At 42.5% G+C, this 22,568-nt stretch overlaps 1 protein-coding gene across 4 annotated transcripts in view; it reads right to left on the bottom strand.

Moving 5' to 3' along the window:
- The window catches only part of AKT1 (AKT serine/threonine kinase 1), a 74,750-nt gene that overhangs the window by 32,609 nt on the left and 19,573 nt on the right, over positions 1-22,568 (bottom strand). For all 4 annotated transcript variants that reach the window (XM_080397339.1, XM_080397338.1, XM_080397336.1 and 1 more), the window contains one exon: positions 2,667-2,795. In XM_080397339.1, coding sequence (XP_080253465.1) covers positions 2,667-2,795 — 129 coding nt within the window. The remainder of the gene's footprint in view (positions 1-2,666; positions 2,796-22,568) is intronic.

The raw sequence follows: 22,568 nt of genomic DNA, 5'->3' as shown, positions 1-22,568 counted from the left end.
TCCTTCAACATATTATTAAATTTAAAACATAGATATATGGCTATTTTAAATGTAAAGTTAAGTGGAGAAAAAGGTACCTAAAAATATGAGCCTCTCTTTACACACTGGGGGGTCCTAGAAACAAGTTTTCAAAGACGTATGATCAAAACCCCTCACAGACTGAAAGGAAAAGGCTAGGGTAGGAGAAAGAAGAGAGTCAAGCGCACAGAAAGCACACTTTATTTATTGCTAATACTTTCCTCATACCTGTTAAGAGAAAGGACAGATCATTAAGTGTTACCTTCTTTCACTGTTTTCTCCTGGACTGAGTGTCTCCTACCTCTCATGGGTTGACAAAAATCACTCAATATGAATTTTACACTAAAAGTGTAAGAAAACTGTACACTAAAGTCCCCTAGTCATGAAAAAAAGCACCTTTTACTTGCAAAGATAAAAAAGCCTACACTATTTTACAACAGAAGAAGGTAAAGATTTTAATCAGAAACATGGGACCACTTCCAAAGAACAGACTGACAGAGACAGCCTGCCATCTCATTTTAAAAAAAGAAATATCTCTAATTCACTAATTAACAAAAAAGTCAGGGCTATTATGATCTCGGGGGGTACAGGAAGGATTAATTTTTACAAAACATTTAAGCTAAATTTCCCCCACCTTTCACTGGCAGAAGGCTTCTACAGGCGCATGAGGCTGTGTTCTGGCCTGAGCCTTCCTCCAGAGGCAGCTGGAGTTCACTCACGCTAACTCAACAATTTAACCCAAATGAAAACACCAGGCAGGCATGTTCAAAGGGAAAACTTGTGGTGCAAAACACATCCAATTGATACAAGCGTGGAGGGCACCCAGAAGGGAACCACACATCAGGTGCTGGCAGCACCGCATGCCAGTGCCTACATGAGAAATTAAATCCTGGTGGGGCAACAGCTGCTTCTGTGAGCCCAAAGCCACAATAATGACTGCTAGAAAGGAGGCCCCCTCTCTAATCATCGAGTCCTTCCCCAACCTGCCATTGGTTCACCAGGCAAGAGCCAACACTGGAACATCGTTCCACCCACCACCATCCCCGCAATCCCCCTTCACAGGGGCTACACCTTACTCTGTAAGCATGTGTCACATCTTTTTTGACAATGCTCCAATACCATGGTAACAAACTTGTTTATCTATAAATGCCAAGACTGATGGGCTTAATCTGCCAAAAAAAGCACCATATTCCTGTTGTGAAAACCAATTTAAGTTAACCCATTTTGAAAGGAACTTGCGACTAACAGAAGGCAACGGATAGATCTTTTTTTTACTCCTTAGCACGGAGCTGCAGTAAATAATTATGGTAAGTAAATGCAGTTAGCAGCAACAGGATGGAAGTGTCCCGCAAAAAGTGCATTTGTTAAAAGCCTCTGGCTACAGACCAAATACTGAATTAATTTATGAATTAATGGCTTTCCGCTGCTTTTCTTTACCTTCTTGATCCATAAGGAGATACCAGTCTAAAGAGGAAAGTACAGTGTCATTACCAAAATGAAAACACTACAACAATTCTCTCTCAAAAACAAGGCAAAAACCCAAAAGCACTCTTGGCATCCTGCACGGAGGCACCAGGCAACAGCATGTCCATTATTTATTCCCATCATCAGTCAGAACAGGTATATGTTGCTACCAGCAGAAAAAAAATTAACATCTGCATTAACTCCTAGTACTGCCCAGCCCTCTTCTAGGGCCAGGGTGTTCCAAAACAAATCTGTCTGCTTGAAGGTCAACTACAAAGATGGACCCCATATATTTCAAGCTACCCTGTACTGAAGAGGAAAGCCCCTACGCCTTCTCTCTGCAGAGCTTCACTTCTACTAGTCACCAGGAACGCAGAACAGATCTGTGTTAATAACAGGTGCCACAATGATCTATTTTTAAGTGGTGGAACGAGATACAGGCAGATCATGAGACAGGAAAGATTAAGAACAGGAGAAAATAAAAGCTGGAAGTATACAGTGAAAGGTTAAAAACATGAGCAAGAAAAGGAAATTATCTTCAGCGTCTTCTATCACATCCTCTGCTGCAGCACCTGAGCAAAGTCGGAAATGTTTGCATAGGACAGAGTGCAGAGGTTAGGAGGTGTTATTATTTCCAAACCCTTTTGCTGGCTCTAACAGAAGAAATATGGTTTTGTGTTCAAAATTATGAAAAACTGAACGTGTTTCATTAAAACAAGCGCTCACTCTGCATTCTCTTATGCTAACAATCAAGTAACTTTGACCTATGTCAACGCCACTTGACTCCAGATCTGGCAGCAGAACAGAAGCTGAAACGCTTTGGCTGTGCCTACCTGCCAAGTACCGAGACATGCACCTGGGTTACTTTTCACTTTCAAGCAGCTTGCTGAATAGCAGACATACAAAATGTTATCAAATAAACCCATTTTATTCTATAACCAGAAAGTGTAAATTAGTAGAAAACTGGAGGGGGGCTGGGGGGGGGGGGGAAAGCACAGCATCAAACCTGCACATCACAGTCACTCCTGAGAAACACAGCAGGGTTTTATCATCTCAAACACATTTAGTGTTTAGGTACATCGCTCTGGGCAGATTTGAATGTTACTGACGCAGCTTACTGGTCTTCTGACTGCAAGATGACATCAACCCCCAAACTGGATGAGGGAACAGGTAAAAACACTTACGAGCTACTGAGAAGTTATTTAAAGGTGATTCTCGCTGGTCAACGTCCTGCGGTCGTTCCTTGTAGCCAATGAATGTGCCATCGTTCTTTAAAAGAAAATACCGCGGCCTCCATGTTTTTATGTACTCTCCTGGAAAGAAAGGATGGGCAAAGGGAGAGAACATCAGAAAACACCCCGAAACACTGACTCACCAATAATTTTATTTTTAATATTGAAACTATATGTCATCCTGACATAGCAGCAGTTTTAAGAACATTCTGTTCATTCTAATACAAACAGTGGAAAAATACAGGCACTGAGTCAGATATTGCTAGCAATGTTAACCATAAAAATGGGACTTCATAAAAGGTAAACAGCTACGTTTTGTTCTTCCATCTACTCCGATTTCCATTCAAATTCTGCAACATCTGCCTTAAATGCATTTTAAATTTAAAAAAAAAAATCAGAGCAGATGTCCTATGTATTATTTTTGCTATTGTCATTTTTCATACTGACAAGTGGAGAAATTTTTTTCGTTTACATTTTGCAGCGCAAGTATTTCAAACAACAATGGGTAATTTACTAATTAGTCAACTGCTTTATCAAACCAACAGTCACTTTTAGAACATTAGAAGATAATTCTCTGCTTGTGTTACATAACATCATTCACCCTTCTCACAACATCTCAAGCATGAAACACGAGATGATATATCACAATATGAATGGGAAAACACTGGATGATGTATAGCCACCACAAAGAAGAAAACAAACATCCATTCCAAAAGATATTCCACCTTTCTTTGTCAGAGAAAGCATCCCTTGCTTACACCATGCTACTGCTCATCTGAGTAATCTGCACAGGTGATAGTTATGTGTGTTATGGCCACATCCAAAATGTCCAGCAGCAGAATAAAAAGGAAAGAGTTGATCAATGGATTTCCTCAGCTGGGCTTCAGGGAAGGAAGACCAGGGTTCCACCTGGGGCTGTTCTGCGTGACTTTATTAATGTGCCTCAGCTTCCCCCGTGGCTGATTGTCCATGTTGTCACCTTCTCAGGCAGTCTCCCCAGAACCTCAAACAGCTTTATGTGGTGTTACACTGGGCACCCCAAGTCCTATAAGATCCTGCAATAATGTTTCTATTCGGCTGAATCACAATAGCCTTACTCAAGGTGCTATTCAAACCAGTCACACTTTTCCAACTCTGCTTACCCCACCAACTGATTAAAAAAAATACAAAACAACCACCCACCAAAAAACAAGTGGTCACTACAGAGCACCCGCAGCTGGGCAGAGCTATGCCTTGCTCCCTCCAGTATGGTTTCTTGCTTGTTTGTTCAACATCAGGGAGAGGACAAAGGAGCAGACTAGGAGCCAAGCTTCTTTCTGGTCTGCCACAGCAGGAGCACGCCTGTGCACGGGGTGATGCTGCCCCTGCAGCGGCTGGTACCCAGTGCCCACGGTTTTATCTGCTGGCGAGCTCTTCATACAACCGCTGAGGAGCAGTGAGAAAAAAAAAGGCTCCCCAGATTTATTGGCTCTGGCAATCTTCTGCTGCTCTCCTGTTCTCCCAGGCTCCGCTCACACCCTCTCTTCCTGCTGCTCAGCTCTCCTCCGCTGGTTTTTTCTCTCCCAGCAATCTGCACCCTGCCCCAGTAACTCCCCTGCAGCTGCTTTGCCTCTTTCCTCTCCCCGCAGACCTCCTCTCCTTCTGCAGTGCAGTTTCAACCTCCTTCGGGTACCAGCTGTGTCATTTCAGAAGAACTCACACTCATTCAGACTCACACTTTTCTCTCCCACACACAGAAGCACAAGCAACCCCAATGCCTGTGCCACACAGCCATGGGTGCACACACCCCTAGCTGCTGCTTTCAGCTGTTCAGCACTCATTAGGCTTTTAATTTTCTAATCTAAAGCAAAAAACCAAGTTACTGAACCAGTGGAGAGAGTTGCGCAGAGCTAGCTTGCCAGCAGTCATGTCTGCAGAAAACATCCTTTAGCACTGATGAAACAGGGCGTGAGGCAAGAAAGACAAGAAGAAAAGGAGTGAGCACAGACCTTCTCAGCCTTTCTTTTAGAGAAGTCTGTCACAGCTGTGTTACGCTCATCTATAAGGGGTTTACAAAAATGTCACCATCACTTTAGGAATTTCAGAAGTAGCCTATAGCTGTCATGTCTTAACATTTATAAGCCAGGCAGTAAATGTAGAAGGTTTTCTTATCATCATCTTTTTAATTCTGACCTTAATTAAAAGCTGAAAACTTTCTGGGATCAGTAGGAGATTGTGAAGCCTTTCACATTTAAATTATCAGTCCAACTCAGCCCAGATCAGTGAGATTACTCCAATCTCATTACTATAACACCACAGATGTGACTACAGGGACAAGACGACACACGGCATGCTCAGCCTAGCTCTTGATGAGAGGTTGGCCAGGTAAGCAGGTCAGGGAGGTGGCTGCCCAAACTATCACAAATTTAGAACGCACTGTTACATACGTGACTCGTTGGTATTTCCTTCTTTTGCATAAAGCACTGCCAGGAGACCTAGGAACCATCACATGTCCCTTACCATACCTGCATTTAGGACTAAATCCAAATTGGATGGGATGAAAAATATCTGAAGAGGGGCAAGACAGAGAGTTTCCATTTCCCTTGCTCCCTTATCTATGCTACATGTCTTCCCCATCGGTATTTGCAGAGGAGACATTTACTTTTTGCAGATTCTGAAATTATTATCTGGTTATTTTCAGTGAAGTATGAATAATTTTACACAAAATTACAGTGTCCTGTCACAAGAGACTCTTCCTCTTAGATTAGATGCTTATGTTTGGCTCTCATACTTTCTTACAGCTTTATTCCACCGATCTGTTTCTCTGCTAGAAACACATCATCTAACAGGATTAATCACAGTCTTTAAAATTGTGTATTCCGTACATATATAGCATCCTCCTCCACACTCACTCTTTCTTCACTCTATGTGAAAAATCAAGGATTTCATTACCGCCAGGCATTTGGCAAGGACCATTCCACTTGGACCTTCCTTTATTCATTGCTTTAGCTGGTTCTGGTTCCTGATCCACCTTTTTAATTTGCAAATAAGTAACATGATTTCAAACTTTTTCCACATCTCTGGAGCTTAATGAATACTGTACTATTGCAAGCATACATGTTATTAATTATTGCTCTTGCCAAGGACAGTGTGAGGCACACTGCAGCATCTGTGGTATAAAATTTATTATATAACACACTGAGGTTATATTTCAGTACCTTGCAGCAAAGTGGCAAGATGCTGCCTGGTGTATGACTTCCCAACTAGACAATCTGTAAATATAATTTTACATTCAAGCCTGAGCAAACTATTGTTCCTCTACAGAAGTTCCAAAACACAGAATCACCAATGCAGTCATCAAGAAGAATACGGAATTTGTACATTTTAAGAAACTAGTTTGTATTTTTTCTGATCAGCTAAAGTGAGAAGGGCTACATTTGTCACAACAGCAAATCTGAGTATTTTAGGTAGACAAGGAGTTTGTCAATACAGACAAAAAATAATTATGTGGAACCGCTGGGACAAAGCTGACTGAAAAACATTAACACCTTTTCCTTCCTCTGATACACTCAGTAAGCTGTCATGCCTGAAGAGTGAACTGAGCTGTTTCAATTTCTGCCCCGTGTTTTTTGTTCCTGTTGCGGTTTTGTTTTTAAGAATCATAAGCAAGAAGTTACTTGAAGTCACTAATATTAGTAGTTATGTAGTCACACTAGAAGGATTGTACCGCGTTCAGTAAATGCAAGCATGTGTGGCAAATTCTATCAGACAACACTAAAAAAACCAACAAAACAAAACAAAAAAAAACTAACCACCATGGAAAAGTGAACAATTTACAAAGCAAAACATTTTTTCCTCTGTGATTCATTGCTTGTGTAATGCCCTGGCAGAGCCTTCTTTGTTTTCAGTAACAGAATGCTAACACTGCAGAGACAGGAAAGCAAAAGCATGGGTTATAAATCCTACATATAAAATCCTGGAACCAAATAGACTCCTCTGTAGCCTGCTAGCTTTATTATTTAAAATCTTTATGTACCATTCTGTTTACTCCAAGCAATTTCCAAATTGCAAAGATTCCCAAACTGTATATATCTGGAAATATCCACTAAGATTGTTATAGACCGATTTCCCTTTATTGCTTTGTGTCTGCCCCCACACACTGCACATTAAAATACTTAACACACACTTAGAATGTAAATCCATCTCATTCCAGAAAAGCTTTTCTACAGCAACACGCACTGCGAAGCACACTTACGCCTGAATATTTCAGGAAAAGTTAAACACAAAACTCTTTTGGTTCATGAAAAGTTAATTCTACTGAGGATTTACAATAATGCAGGGTTAGGTTATTTTCCTCTCCTCCCCACAACAGTATCTCACCGAATCTGGAGCTGTCTACCACTGATAGAGTGTCTAACATCAGAAACAGCTGCCACTCCCTGGGAAGCTCACGGGGTAAGTGGAGAATAATGAGCAGCAAGCACCAGCAGAACAAAAGAAAATCCATCTTTATTTACCAACTGCTGCATGCTTGTTGCTGCATCAAGCTCATTCAAAGCCAACACCACACCCTTTAATTCAGAACAGACTATATTTAAGAAGCCTCTGTTTTGTTGTTGGTCGTTTTGGTTTTTTTTTTAAATCAATTCATAAATACCAATTGTTTGGAAAAAAAAATATCATTAGGTTAACCAAGTCAGTATCCAATGATACCCCTGATATCTACAAAAGCACTGGACCAGCTATTAACTTTCTTATGCTCCAAAGTAACCAGAACAACCTGAAAACAAGGTCTCAGTGATATGAAATGCATTCAAGTAGCTACCACAAATCTATGAATGAATAATGCATTAAACTTTCTGCTCTGAGCATCAGAAGCAGCACCATTAATTACAATTAAGGTTAACACTCAAAATATTGGAGCTTTTCAGTTAGGCAAGCCTTCTCTATGGTCCCACACGCTCCGAAGACATACGATGTTCCTCGATCGTGCAGCCCTGAACCGTCCGAGGGAAACACGGAAGGTGTGCCAGTCGCAGTGCTAACGTGCCACCTGTCCAAGGCGGACTGACTCCTTCCTGAGCCTTCAATGGTCACAAGAAAGGGTCCGCATCCTGTCGGCCTAATAAGGTTTCGGTGAAACAGATGCCAGCTTCCTTAAAGACGAGAAGCTTTCAGAAGCTGCCATCTCACGTGTGCTGAAGAGTGGGACGGGGATTTAGAGTTAGTTTCTGCTGCTTGAGTAAATAGGGTAAGTGTCCGCTTGCTTCAAAAACAGCTGAAATCAAAACAGATTTGGAAAAAAGAAAGCCGGACTTGAAAACTTGCCTTTGCATTTCTAAAGCACTCGGAAGCAAGTCCCTTCCAAATGCGGCAAGCTAATTCTGGATCTTAACAACTTGACACCAAACAATTAAGTCTAGGGTGACCCAAATGAAATCTTTTCTTTCAAATATGTATTTAAAAAAAAAAATAAACAGCTGCAGAGACACCCATCAGGCTGGTGGGACACTCTTCCCTTCCCTCAACAAACTGTCAAAACAAGATATTTAAACACGGTGCGAGGTTTTTGGTAGCTTGAAAAAAGGAAAAAGGAAAAGAAAGAAAGGGGGGAGGAAAAAAAGGAGGAAAAAAAGGAGGTTATGCTAATGTCTTTCCCAACACACTCGTGGAGAGAGAAGGACCTCTGGTTTGTCTGCCTATTCAGAGGCGCAGCGAAGGGGGCTGGCTCTTTGATGATTTTCTTTTTGGCCCCTCTCTGGATGCCTCCTCGGCCGCCTCCAGTGTACAGCTGCGGAGGCGCTGCCTGTGCCCTGCATCTCAATGAGGCGGCCGGCCCGCCGCCGGGGAGGTCAGCCCGCAGCCCACCGCCCGCACCAGGCCTCGCCGCCCGCGCCTCTTGCGGCCCTCACGGGGTCCCACGGTCACGGCGGGCTAATTCAGGGCACGGCAAATCTGCTCCCCGCTTTATTCTCCCTTGGGCAGCTGGAGGGCCGCGCGGTGTGCCCAACGCCGAGACTGACGGGGCTGCCAACAGGTTCAGAAGAAATGCCTCCTCCTCCTCCTCCTCCTCTCGGCTCCAGCTTTTCTAAACCCGCTGCCGTTTCTCACGCTCACAGAAAGCTGCAATACAGGGCACCTGCCTCATTATCATATCTTGGGGGAATATGCGGAGCGAGGGAAGGAAGAGGGGACCTGGAGGTGGGGCGAGAGGGGACAGCTGAGCGGTCTGGCCTTCGAGCGACAAAGGCAGCCCCACCGGGTCACCTGGCACCCCACATCTGTACCTGAACTTCAGAGAGCCACAAACAGCCTTGGCTTCGCACCTCCCACAGAGCTCCGCGGAAAGTACACGTATGGGAGGCTACCTCTGCCTTTAGCTACACAACAGCGCGGATGGGCAACACCCACCAAAGGCCAGGAATTGGTGCTCTGATTCACAAAGCCAGGCCATGGGAGAGATCAGAAGTCAGATTGGGGAGAAAGAAAAACAGATTCTCACCCAATACTTTCTCCATGCAGGGAGTGGACAACTACCACGTTCCCCGATTCCATCTCTGTCCAAGGGTTTGAGTTCACCAGCCAACACCACCACCACAGAAGATGACACCTCTGTATTTTTTATCACTGTAGGGTTACGTAAAACTGAAACACCAAGGCTTATCTTTTTCTTTATTTTTTTTTTGCTGAATTTCAGTTTAGAAGGTCAAAAATGTTGCCATATTGCTTACAGCAATCAATTTAAGCAATACCAGATATTCCCAAAGGAGCAAAAGAGAATTAATCAGCATGTAAAAAACTCCTTACTCCTACCTTTGGCACAGCTTAGTCAGGCCAGTCTTAACCTACAGCTGTCTCCAGTGGGAGAAGATGTAAATGAAGTTTCATTAAAAACAGCAGTTTTAATGATAGCTACATAAATTACAGCAAAGTATACAGCGATTTTTTAAGCTACACCAAAACCAGAGTGAATTGCATCTCCACTACCTCATGGTGGGAGCAAAAGGACTTAAAACTACCATGAGTTTGTCCAACACAATGAGAGAAATCTTTTCAGTAATATGCTCACCAGCAGCTACAGCATTTTAACAAAGTAAAACGTTCCCGTAACAGAAAGTGCTGTCACGTATCCCTCTGCTTTGACAGGTGCCCAACTCGCTGTCATTTTCATAAATAAATAAAAATGACAGAGGAGGTGTCACATTCACTGAACTGAATTAAGCATGCTTGGAACAATTATTTCTCCCCAAGTAATTTTTACCTTGACACTATGATGGAAAATAGCACAAGCAGCTAACAAGGCACTTAAGCTAATAAGCCTCCTCAACTTTTTAAAATACCTTCCCTTAGAGGAGGGAGGTACCTACAACTATTCCTCGAGCTCAATATGAAGTTAATACAATCAGTATTTCTGCAAGTCAGGCTCTTAAATACACTGCATGTATTTATATAAAGGGTGTGACTTAATCCTCCAAAGATTTTATGATCTCTACTAAAAATGCAAAGAAAAAAAAAAAAGAAAAACACCAAACACACCACACCCTGATGTATTTGAACAAGGAAGGGCTTTTCTAGACATCATCTAAAAGCTGATTTAATTATTCTACCTCTTAGCATAAGCATCCTTAGCTGTGACTCTTGTGCTTATCTGAACACATGCTGTATTTGTATATGACATACTCAGTTTTGTTCTTCAGTAAATCCTGTCTAGAGCCAGACAGATAGTGTAAAAGGGGACAAAGCAAAGAAATGCAGACAAACCAAAGCTGTTCCAGAGATTAAACAAAATAAGTCCAAAAGCACAGTTTTAGCTTGTATTCCTAGGGCTGCATACACATAGATGATGTTCAGGAAAAGCATCATTAATTGATTAAAAACTTATTTTAGGTCCCTTCCCCTACTCTGTCACATTAAAAAAAAAAATTAGGAGAGCCAAAGACTCAGGCAAGACTGATTTTTATGATGGACTTATTTGCTTTGCAAACATTAAACCTGAAAAATACTCAGCAGAGTCTCCCCATTAAAATCCCAAAGCTGGTGAAGCTGAGAGGTAAGCTGGTAACTTGGAGGGGTAAGCGCATACAGGAAAGCAAGAGCAGGGGAGGGAAAAAGAGGATGCAGCCACGCAGAAAACATCTGTGGGGAGGACTCCCAAGTCCCTGGCTTGCTCTTCTAGGCTCCCATTACTAGATCATTGTGTCATTCACAAAGCAAATCAAAACCTTTGGGAATTGCAAAGAAACGGTGAAAAAAGGCTAAGGGACATTAGGGGAGATTTATGGAAACAGCAGCTTTTTTAAAACAGATGATATGGACAAACTTCAGAGGAAGTTTGAAATGGGAAAAAAAGCTCTATTTGTAAAAACTAAGCTGCAGAACATGGACTTTTATAAATAAGCAATTCACGGAGGGTAAGAAATTAACACATTGTATTGTTATCCTTTAGCTTCTGGGTTTGAGTCCCAATTTTCAACATAAATACACAGAGCTGTTTTAGGCCACTTACAATAAAAGCTCTACCAGCAATTGTGTGATCATGCTGTGCATCAGGAAATCTTTGAAAGTGCCAAGAAAAAAAAAAATCAATGCAAAATTTTAAACATGTTTATACAAACAGTTACTGGGTAAATATTTTATAGAAAGATGCATAGAAGCCAAGTTAAGTAAATATTTCAATGGCAAAAATAAGAAGCAATATAAAAAAAGCAGTGTACTGTTTGTATGGCTGGGGCTAATTTGCATTTCCCTTCTTCATTTCATCACTAGCAAGTCTGTAAAACCCTGGAGGAGCACATGGAGACCATGTTAGTTCTAAGAAAAAGTTTCATTTATCTTGAGCCATTTAATGGCCATCAATGGAAAAATTACAAGCACTTCCCAGAAAGCAAGTTCTAGTATTTGTTATCATGGCAACCTCCTGGTTACACCTCCAAATTTAGTATTCCACAGATAACTTTTACTGAGTCACTACCCCAAACTCAGCAATGAAAGTCTCCTCCAGATAACAGTTCAGTCCAGAGGAATTTTGCAAAGTAACTTAATTGCATACTGACTATTTATTAAAGCAACTTCACCGCTGGGTAACATGAGAGCAAACTGTCACTGCAGCTCTGGTGCTAAGCTCAGCTGAGTAACACTGACATAAGAAACTTTGCCAGGGATTTTTGTGCTCTGGACTGAGGTGTGTCGTCACTGTAAAGCTGAGCACAATCCATGCTGCTGCCTCAGAAGGGACACAGGCTCAGCTAGACACACTTCCATCACTTTAAACACTATTAAAATTTATTTTCACAATACATCACAAAAAATACCGAGTCTCAATATATTCAAAGAGCAAAATTCCTGTTGGATTGTGTAGTACCACTATTTAGCCCTGTAATATTGAAATATACATATGTACTACTAAAACCACATACATACAACTGTGACTATTATTTTTTGAACCCCAAAGTAATCTATTATAGTAAACTCATCACACCTCTCCCTAACAGCTTAAGCCCCAGATGAGATGCATTCCAGTGACACAAAAATCCGTTTCTTACATAAGAAGAATGAAATAAAGACCCACCTGCCCTGACATTGTTACCATGAATTAATTTTCATGTTGCAACAACACCTTGGTACATTAAAGCCACTCTTCACTTTATCTAAAGTATCAAAAATGAAAGGTATATACCACACAGAAGCAAAAAGCAGACAGGCACAGGAAGATAGGAGCTTCAATTACACTTTCCAGCCCGCAATGCCATATGCTGTTGTTTGAGAAAGACATGGCAAAAATTCCAAACTCCTCTTTTAAAACCGCTCCTATTCCCAGGGGGAAAACAAACATTACCCTCTAACCCCAGTCAGCCCTAAACTCACACCAGTTTCCACGGGCATCAAACCTGGCACCTGCTTCACTGTATTTTCAGAGGTCAGGGACTGCTGCATCAGTCCCACTTTTCCTCTGCAACTGATCTTCCAAGCACAGCACACCATGAAGACTGCCTCTACCAAGTGAATCCTAAGAGCTCCAACCTGTAACTGAGCAGTCTGCTCTGTGTTGTTCATCTTCTGACTCTTACTACCATGTCCCCAAAGAGGAGAAGTAAAACAAACATCAAAACACATCCCTTGCCTAGCTGGGTTGCAGCTACTCTTCAGGTTTGTAGGAGAACTTCCAACAACCACAGCAGCTGTCCAGGAGACTTAGATTCCCATACTTTGAGCATGAGGACATCAGAAAGCCATAAATAAAGCTTTGAACTCATAGGAGGGTTTTTTTTGCTTTGTCTAGTTTCTAAGATATTTTTTTAAAATTAAAAAAAAAAAAAAGGGCAAAAAGAGAGAGAAAAATCCTACAGGTCACGCAGGGTAATGTTCCTGAAGAAGGTCATCTGAGACAACGTTCATGCCTCAGGGACTTTTGCAAAGGAAGGTACATGCACATGTACAGAAAGCGCTGCACGCAGCCCCTGCTTTGTCGTTCAATGCTTAGCACACACTGGTTGCAGCACTTTCTTCCACTGGTCCCTGATCTGATGCTATCAGCTCAGGCAGCAGCTGCTAGGGGCTCCTCTGCTGCCCCGGGGGTCAAGCCAACCAAGGCCACCCTGAAGACCCCACTGCTGCTGCAGCAAGGCAGGAGGGGAGAAGGAGAGTGGGGGAGCACAGAGGCACCTTGTGGAGGTTTGAAGAGCATGAGAGACATGAGCCAAGATGTGGTACCAAAATTATAGCTGGAGTCTGCTGCATCAGAGAGGAGGGTGCTGACAAAGGGACAAGCGGGGGTGTTCCTAGTGGGCCTCTGCTGGTCAGGGGGGAAGGCACTGGGCTGCTGAGAGCGCCAGCAGGGCAGGGATAGGTGGCAGCCTAACCCTCACCCCAGGCCACACCAGCTCTGCATGTGGCCATCACAGGTCCTGGTCCTGGTCCCATCCCAGCAGCAACGGGGGGAGCTGGAAGGGCAGGCTGCATCCAGCCCAGGGAGAGAGTACTGCTCCCCATTCAGGATCTTGTTCTGGAAACATCACCAAATCCAAGCAAGTTTAAACAGCAAAGCTACATCCTTTAGAAATACACACACCCCTATGCATGCCCATTGAACAGAGCTAACGCAGAGGCTGGCCATGAGCACTGCACACTGACCCCACTCCCTCACAGGCAGGGGGGCCAACACTCACAGTGAAATCTTTCAAAAGTCAGACTGGCCATGAACACTCGGCCCACCCTCTGGTCTGAGAAAGCCATAAACTTTAGATTATTCCCAAATTAATGCTTTCATGCATTTATTTCCCCCTCCATACTGTGAGAAAACCATTTTAACATTGGAATTACAGTTTCAGTATCAAGCGAAGAGACTTGTTTCCAAATGTTTCCAAAAAGCATTTACTGCACACTTGCAGTGGCTAATCTGCAATTTTTGTTTATCCACAGCACACTAAACAAATCTTTGTAGTGGGCAGATCTGGTAAATTATGGTCTTCTAAACGAAGCCACGCTTCAGTACAGAAATTAGAGAAGGTACAGGTAACACCCTCTCCGTTAAAAAAAGAAGAGGGGGGCAAAAAAAAAAAAGAACAAAAGGACCCACATGAAAATTACCATCATGATACTATGTTTAGTGGTAAAACTGCAGTCCAATGACAAAATTAGCTGATGCACAAGTCCACTACTGGGTCACTGTCACTGGTTTGAGAACATGTTTTTCTTCATACTCTTCTTCCACTCACCAAAGAATCCAAATTTCTTAGTTTAATCATCTTCCCTTTTCCAAAAGAAATGGGAGTCTTTACACAATGAAAACATTTAAGTTATTGAATCGGGGGCAGAACAAGATTTAAATGGATTAGAAAAATTAATCCAAATTAAATGTCTCCATTATAATAAAGTTTCCCAATGAACTTTAAATCAACAGGTTCCCAATTTCAGGTATAAAATCTGATTGAAACTGCTACTGCTTTGCAAAACTACTGCTCTCTCCTGCCCCTCCTCACTAAAAATGCAGTCTGAATTGCTATTGCTATGAACAAATATGTCTGATATTGACAAAAGTTCTATGAAAAATTCTTGATGGCCTGCAGGGATTCCTGTACTTAGGTCAAAGGTAAAATTTACAGTAGTCTATCATATAAAAATCAACTGCCCTGCAGGTCAGAGCTCCCTTTCCATACTGCAGTTGGAATTTCTTCCAAACAGGGGCTGGTGGTAATTAAATAGCTTCATTTGCAGTCCTCAATTCTTTGCACCTAATTCATGACAGAATACAGGATGGAGAGAAAGTGATTATGGTACTCTATATACTCTGCATTTCATCAGGCATGCCTCCCTGTTTTAATCTTTAAAAAGGAAACTGTAAACAGTAAGCTGCATAAAGGTTGGTGATGAAACATCAAAAAGACAGACAGGGGTGGGGGAAATAAACGGAATTAATAAAAATGGGTTTTAGCATTACAAACATCAGTACCTTTTAAAAATAAGAGGTCCAGCCATATTTCCCCTTTCCTTTGTACTGAAGTTTAATAAACATTTTCTCTAAGTTACCAATTTTCAGAAAATTGCTGGATAAACACTTGTGTTAACCCAGTTACATGGCTCGGTGCCAAATGTAATGCCAAACTTCCCAGTTGCAAAACGAGCTGTTTTTACACACCAAAGTAACCACGCAGCAGGCCTGCCGAGCCTGAAGACAGCTGACAGAGATGACTGTTGCTGTCCCCCCATTGCACCGACATCCATCCAAATACCAACATCTGCTGTGCTACAATTTACTTTTTACACAACATTTAGCAAAACAGTGCCTCTGACTGCAACATCATTAAGGAAGTAACAACAAATAAATCGCGAAGTCCCATCAGACAATTGTAAAATTAAAGCATAGTTTGTCTTGCATACACTGAGCTTTAGTTCAGACGTATTGGACTTCAGAAATAATAAGCATTAGAATCTGTTTTCTTTTATTAAACACACAAGACAAAAATCTGTAAACTATGACAAGCGTAATCCATCATTACAGTGAAAATTACAGTTTTGAGGATATTGACTTGACTCAATAGGCAGAGAAGCAGATGCCTGCAAGGCAGCCTGGCCTGCCCAGTACCATCCCAGCAACCCAGACTCCGTACCATCCCAGCAACCCAGACTCCTAACAGGATTACACTATGCCTTGAAGTGTAAGACAGGGCCCTCTCCTTTTCAAACACTCAGCACATATATTTGTGCTTGCAAAGTAAGGAATTAACATTCCTAAAACCTAAAGTGCCCTTTGCTTTAAAAGCAGGACCGAGCACAGGGGCCAAGGCAATCACATGCCACCCCACAGAGGTGAGGTGGCAAGGCAGGCTCCAGGAGCCAGTCCTGTTACAAATTCATAGCCTGGGGGTTCAAACAGGGATTTAGGCTCCTAAGTGAAAGCCCGGTCTGGTTAGCAGTTTCACCGTACTGCCCAACACACGTCCACATGTCGCAGAAGCCCCTATGTGATCTGGTGCCCTCCAAGTAGCTGTCCCTCACACCTGCGTCACCTGGGGTGCTGCAAGTCAAAATGGGGCAGCACTGCCACGGGGCTCAGGTTTCCATCAGCACACAAGCAAAAGAGGAGGAAGAAAGAATTTTAATCTTTAACACTGCGACCAGTTTTCAAAACCAGTTGTTTCTTCCTCCTGTCCTGCAGTAATTCTACAAAAGCAACAATAAGCAAAAAAATAAATAAATAAAAAAATCTCATTTTCTTTCGAAAGCAGATACTGAATGAAAAATTCCACGAAGAAACAACTTGAATTAATTCTGTCGGGCATCCTATGGGGTTTTCCCCCCAGTCTTTCTGCTCCTCATCACCACCTTAACACAACCTAAAAATTGCTTAAGTTACAAAAAGTGGTATTTTTTGTAGGAACAAACACTCCCCTCCTATATCTCCAGACAATGTCTCTGTCAGGCACAACATACCCAACACTCAGTCTAAGATACAGAACTTGGCAGGCTGAATCTCAATGCAGTTTCACCAAAACAATACAGTTTCCCTCAAATCCTGATTAGTTTAATAATGGAAGACAATAATATTTCAGATAACATAGGCAGCAAACATTTTGGTAAGTTCAATGGACATTCTCTATCCAGCTCACAGATAAAACCAGTCAACATTCACAGTTAGATTAACAGAAGTGCTTAAGTAACTTTGTGCTTAATTAATGCCAAAGTCAAGGGGTTAGGCAGTTAAATACTTCGGGGGGATTTGGCCAGTGGTGATTCGTGTCAGACTTCATGACTACATATATATATCTATATGCCCATCGTGGGACACAGGAGAAGCCGTGCAAAGCATGGCCTATGCACTGATCTCTCCTGAGCAGGGATTTAGAGGACAGTCTCCTCTGTGCTAGCTACTACATGTTTGCACAACAGGAGTCAAGGTCCATCAGAAACTTATCTGAAGAGTTGCTCCTGCGCAAACTTTAGGTTCAACCTCCGAGTTCAGAACAGAAACGCTATTTGTTTGTCCATTTATCCCCTGGCACGGTTGGCTTTTTGTCAGCCAGATGTATGCCACATGCAAGTCATTTCCCAACCTCCCTGCTCCACCTCCCTCCACGGACTCTGCACACACTCTGACCCCTCAGCAAATGTTATAAGAGAGGAGGAAGTGTTTCTGACAGTTTGCATACTCTTCACAACAATTTTATTGCAGGGTGTAAATGTTTTCTCCTGCCCCCCAACCCTACTTGTAAGGAAACAAAGCAAAACAAACAAAACATCCACCACTTCCCAAACAACTGAATGCCCTAAACCCAGCAGCAGGAAAGGGGAGGGAAGGGGTGGAGAGGAAAGGACAGAGAAGATGGATTACACTGAAGTTATTTTTGTCCTGTTCAAGTGGACGGGCAGAGACAACTAAATATAGAATTTATCAAAGCAGGTGAACAAGGAAGATGACATGAGCCACACATTTCAAGGAGCAAGCAATGAACAAAGTACACTCCTACCTCCTGGCCCAAAAAACTCCCCAATAACACACTTCAATTTGCATGAGCGAGATTTGATTGAACTAACGCGCAGCTCACCACAGCCTTCCCTTCGGACATGTGACAATGTAAATGTTAAGCAGATAGGTTTCCTGTCTCTTACCTGCTTGTACTATATATAAACAAGCACAACAAAGTCCACAGTAAAACAGAAAGGTTTGCACTCTTCTCTGGTGTCTTCGGACAGAAATTCTTCGGAAGAAAGTATGTTTGCATGTACAGCTTGAAAATAAAACGTTAAGGAATGTTATGTTGTCAGTGGCAACACAAAGGATGTGGTTTCTATGAAATTTAACCCATTATGTCAAGGACAATTGCTTTCTTCTGGTCAGGCTGCAGTCCAGGGCTTGCTCAGAGTAACTGCCACAGTAGTTTGAATTTCGCAAGTGAAGATCCATTCATACATATTTTTAACTCCTTCCAGGGTCTGAGCAAGCCTATGACATGCACCAGGTGGCTGTTGCCAGAAGCACATACTCCATTCACTCACTGTGAGCAGCCCACACTGGCAAACACAGGAGTAGCAAGTCTCACCCAGGCTCTTGGGCTCTCAGAGCCTGCAGCCAAGGATGCTAACAACAGCATTTAGCAAGGAGTGGTTTGCTGGTATGCATGCCGTAGTGAGCTAAGAAACATTCGGAGAAAAGGCTTAACACCAGTCAAGCCGCGACTTCAGTGGAAGCCACACTCACACCAGTGCTCTAACCTACCACCGAGCTTAAAAAGAGAAAGCTTTTATGCAGAACATTTCCCTTCTTCCGTCTGTGCTCCCAGTTACCACAGTATCCAAAAGCCCCACAACCTGAGCTGCATTTGTCCTCACAACATCCCTGTGAGGTAGGGAAGTGCTGTTATCACCACTTTACAGATAGGGAACTGGGGCACAGAGAGATAAAAATAACCTTATCCGAGATGATCATATAGGAGGAAGTTTGTGGCAGAGCGGGGTGGTGGTGGGGGCTGACTTCGATTCTCAGTTCCAGGACAGTACTCTAATACACCAGCCACCTCTGCAGACTCTAGGTGCTCTGCCTTCATTTTGACCAACCTGCCTATCTCCCCTGGGCAACAAGGAATGGGGAATGCCTACTACAGCTTTTACTAACAGCACAGCAAAAATGGAATAGGCAATGCAGGCATTGCTTGCCTTCAGAAGTCCAAATCTGAACAATGAAAACTATTTCCAAAATAGTCAGCACTATCCTGGCATTGTGGGAAAAGGAAGGAAGACGTATCAAGTTTTCAGAGTAGGGAAAAAAAATAATCCATGGCAAGTCATAAGCACAATTTTAAAATAATTGGTGAAAGTTTTAATAGGAAGCTGGTATTAGACATGCATCCTTCAAGAACCTACTTGTCCTGGAGATTTTAGGTTATAAAACAATAAGAAATAATAATAAAAAAATAATCTCTTTGGAACTACAGCTATCTCATTTCAGACACAGATCTAAACACAAATCTGACGTGGTTTCATATGGACACCTTGGTTCCACACTTCACACAACAATCTTGTCTCAGATAAAACAAATTCCAGAGGTTGGAGACTGCTCAAGGTTTTCCATTTCTGGCTCAGCAAGATTTCAACCCTGCCCTCAAAGGCTCTCTTTTCTGAGTGAAATGGCACACCAGGTCCAAAATTTACTCTGTCCTTTGGGACGCCACTTGCAGCCATCCAGAGCGCCAGTTGTGAAATAAGCTTCTATAACTTAAGGAAGGGTATTCCTAAAGCAGCATTTAATGCCAACTGTTTGAGGTAACTATTACCCTGGAAGAAACAGCAGAGATCCATCACCCTAAGGACTACCTGGTTTATTGGGTCTGACTCCAAAAGGTGTCTGCTCATCATAACAGCCAAAAGATGACAGACTGCTACTCTAACCATTACAAAAAAGGCCTTGATGAAAGATGCGGTCACTATACTGATTGGGACAAAGGAAGAAATTTATGCGTTGGTGCTAGCCAAGGACACCAGATCAGCCATGCTCAGCTTCCAGGTTGCCTCTGCTATCAGTAGACTATCCTGTAAATTGCTGACAACAAGGTGGACCTTGCGGCCCAGGCCTCTACTTTTATAACAGGCTGTTGCTGTAATCTTCAGCCACCTGTAACACACACATCCTCTGCCATGGTCAGACTGTCAAGGAGCTGCAGCCAACCAGCTATTGCCAAAGGTGACCTTAATGGCACCTAATTCAACTTCCATCAGTGATATAAAGTAACTGAAGCCTTGCCTGGAGAGGACCAGAAAAATGGAGGTAGCCCTATGACCCACACTGCTACCCCTATTTCTCCCCCTTCTTTTACACCAGGACTACAAAAGAGTGAAGGAGAAAGGCTGGAATGAGGTTAGAAACATTTCTATTTTCTGAAAGCAAGCCTCACAGCAACAAGAGCCAAACAAACAAACAAAAGAAAGCAAAACTCCCAGCAGCTTCACAGCTACATAGCAATCTTAGTAAACTAGACATTCTAGTAATTAAAGCAAAAAGCAACTTTTAGTTCCAAAGCACAGACCCAGAACACTAACAAGTAGTAAATTAGCAAGGTTTGTTTATTATTCCATGTTTTGAACCTTTTCCTTGAAAAACCTCAACTTCTGTATTTGAACAGATCAGCCAACACTGAAAAATGAAAACGCCTGTTGACAACAGAAGAATTGCTATTTATTTTCTGTTTGACGGCCATCACAAGGAATATCAAAACTAAAACCAAACACTTCCACAAATAGGGTTGGTTTTCTCCTTCAAAATCAGGCTGGGCTTTGCATGAGATTCCCAATATCAAAGCAGCACAGAATCACAGAATACTTGATGTTGAAAGGAGCTGTTAGAGGTGAGCTGGTCCAACTGTCCACTCAAAGCAGGGCCATTCAAAATGCTACAAAAGAAAACCTAACACTAATAGTACGTGTAGGAAATTCAGGAGAATTATAAAAATACAAAGGCAAAAAATAGAATGAATGCAACTTTATCAAACTGCAACTTTCAAATCAAATTCAAGGAACAAAACCTCAAGTCTGCTTGGCCATGTGCCCTCATTTTAATCTCCTTGCCTCCAGTAACTGGTTTGAGGATTATAAGAGTCAGCAGAAAGATGAGTATCAATAAACATTCTGTGTGTGTACTGGGCATAAAAACGAGAAATGAATTCTGTGTTCCTCCATGTTTTATTTCACCACATGAATGATGAGAGAAATAGCACAGGACTGTACATGGTCAGAAAGGTATGCAGGGCCTCTGAAGTGTGAACATGTATCTACAACCACATATCCTGTTGTGTGTCATTCCCCTTCTAAAACAGTGCCTGAAAAGAGACAAGTCTCCAGAAACATGAGGTTTTGCCATAAGCACACCCAGTCTAGTCATGGGAGTAAACAAACCTCTTCAAGACCCCAACAAGAGGTGTTGTGAAGTAGCCCACTCCTAGTAGCCTGGAGCAGCTACTGAGAAGACAGCTTTCCTCTGGCCATAGGGAGGAGAATTCCTTAAAATGGGAAGAAAACTTCATATATTCGAAGTTTTGCACATCCCTGCCAGTAACCTGTGAAGAGGGTTAACACAAAAAAACCAAAAGACAACCACAAAAAAAAAACACTACCAAAAAAACACCCTTAAAAGCAGATAAAACTTATCACAGTAAATCTCTTCCCCCCTGCCCCCCCCCCCCCTTTTAGATACATCTTTCTATAACATGATGATTTGTATTACTGCAGTACACTGCAACTTCAGACACACATCTGGAGCCAAGCCACCTGCTGTACAAATAAAACACCGAGACAGCCCCTGCTCTGCAGGGTTTACTGTTACAGGACAGGGACAACAGAAGGCCAGACAGACACATACACAAAAAAAAAAGGGGGACCAATACTGGGCATCACAGTGAACAGCAGTCTCAGTACACATGCACTGCAAGTTCGTCAAAGCCTTTTATAAGCAACACAAGGAGCAAGAGCTTTTAAAGGGGATAATAAAGCAGTACTGCAGCTGTTTACAGGGACCATTTCCCAAGTGTGAAAGTATAGCACAAGAGAAAGCACAGAAGTGCTTGCTTGCCCCTGCATTGTAGTCGCAGTATAGAGACATGCTAGGCTAACTGAAGGCAGAAGTTAACAACTTAATAGCAAATTAGAGATGGTAAAAATAGGTATGAAAAGCAAAAGCAGCTGGTTTTGCAGCTCAGTGCAACAGAGGAACTAGCAGATAGCAACAAAGCAGCAGGCAAAAAGAACGAGCTCTGCCTTGCTCAGGCCAGCACTCTGAATGGGACATTGTTACATGCCAAGCATACAAAGATACAAGATGATGCAAACCTTCAAGAAGTATATTCCGCCTCCCCCCCCCCCCCCCCCCCCCGCCCCCCCGCCCCAGCCCTCCACGTTTAGCTTTTGTTTTCCATTTTTGTGAGTAACAGTATATACTCCAGCAAATACAGCCACTTAGAAAACACCAACTTCTTTGAGGATCAAAAAATATAGACACTGCGGACAATCTGGTTTATAGCTGCTGTAGAGCTGAGACAAGTCACTGTTTCAGAAAGAAATCTGGCCACCTGCTGCTCTAAGCAGAGGTGGTGGCATACATGTAAAATCATGCTTTTCTCAGAAATTACAACTGATATTACCCAGGAAACACAGACTAGTCTGGGAAAAAATGCACTAACTCCAAATGGTGCAGTTAGGCTGAGCGGAGCTGTACGTGGCTGGCTAGTAGTCTTCACTCAATTGTCACAGGTTTGCTCATATCAAAATAACTTCATATTATTCCCAATGAACAATCTACTACAGCCACTTTAGACCACTGGCTTCCTTTCAGGTCAGAGGGTGGCTACCAGTAAGGCTGGGACATCTCAAAACCTCAGGCATTAAAAAAAAAAA

The sequence above is a fragment of the Falco punctatus genome (genome assembly GCF_963210335.1).
Source record: "Falco punctatus genome assembly, chromosome: 7".
Taxonomy (NCBI): Eukaryota; Metazoa; Chordata; class Aves; order Falconiformes; family Falconidae; genus Falco; species Falco punctatus.
Note: the sequence above shows the minus strand (reverse complement) of the source record. Positions and strands in the feature narration are given on the sequence as shown.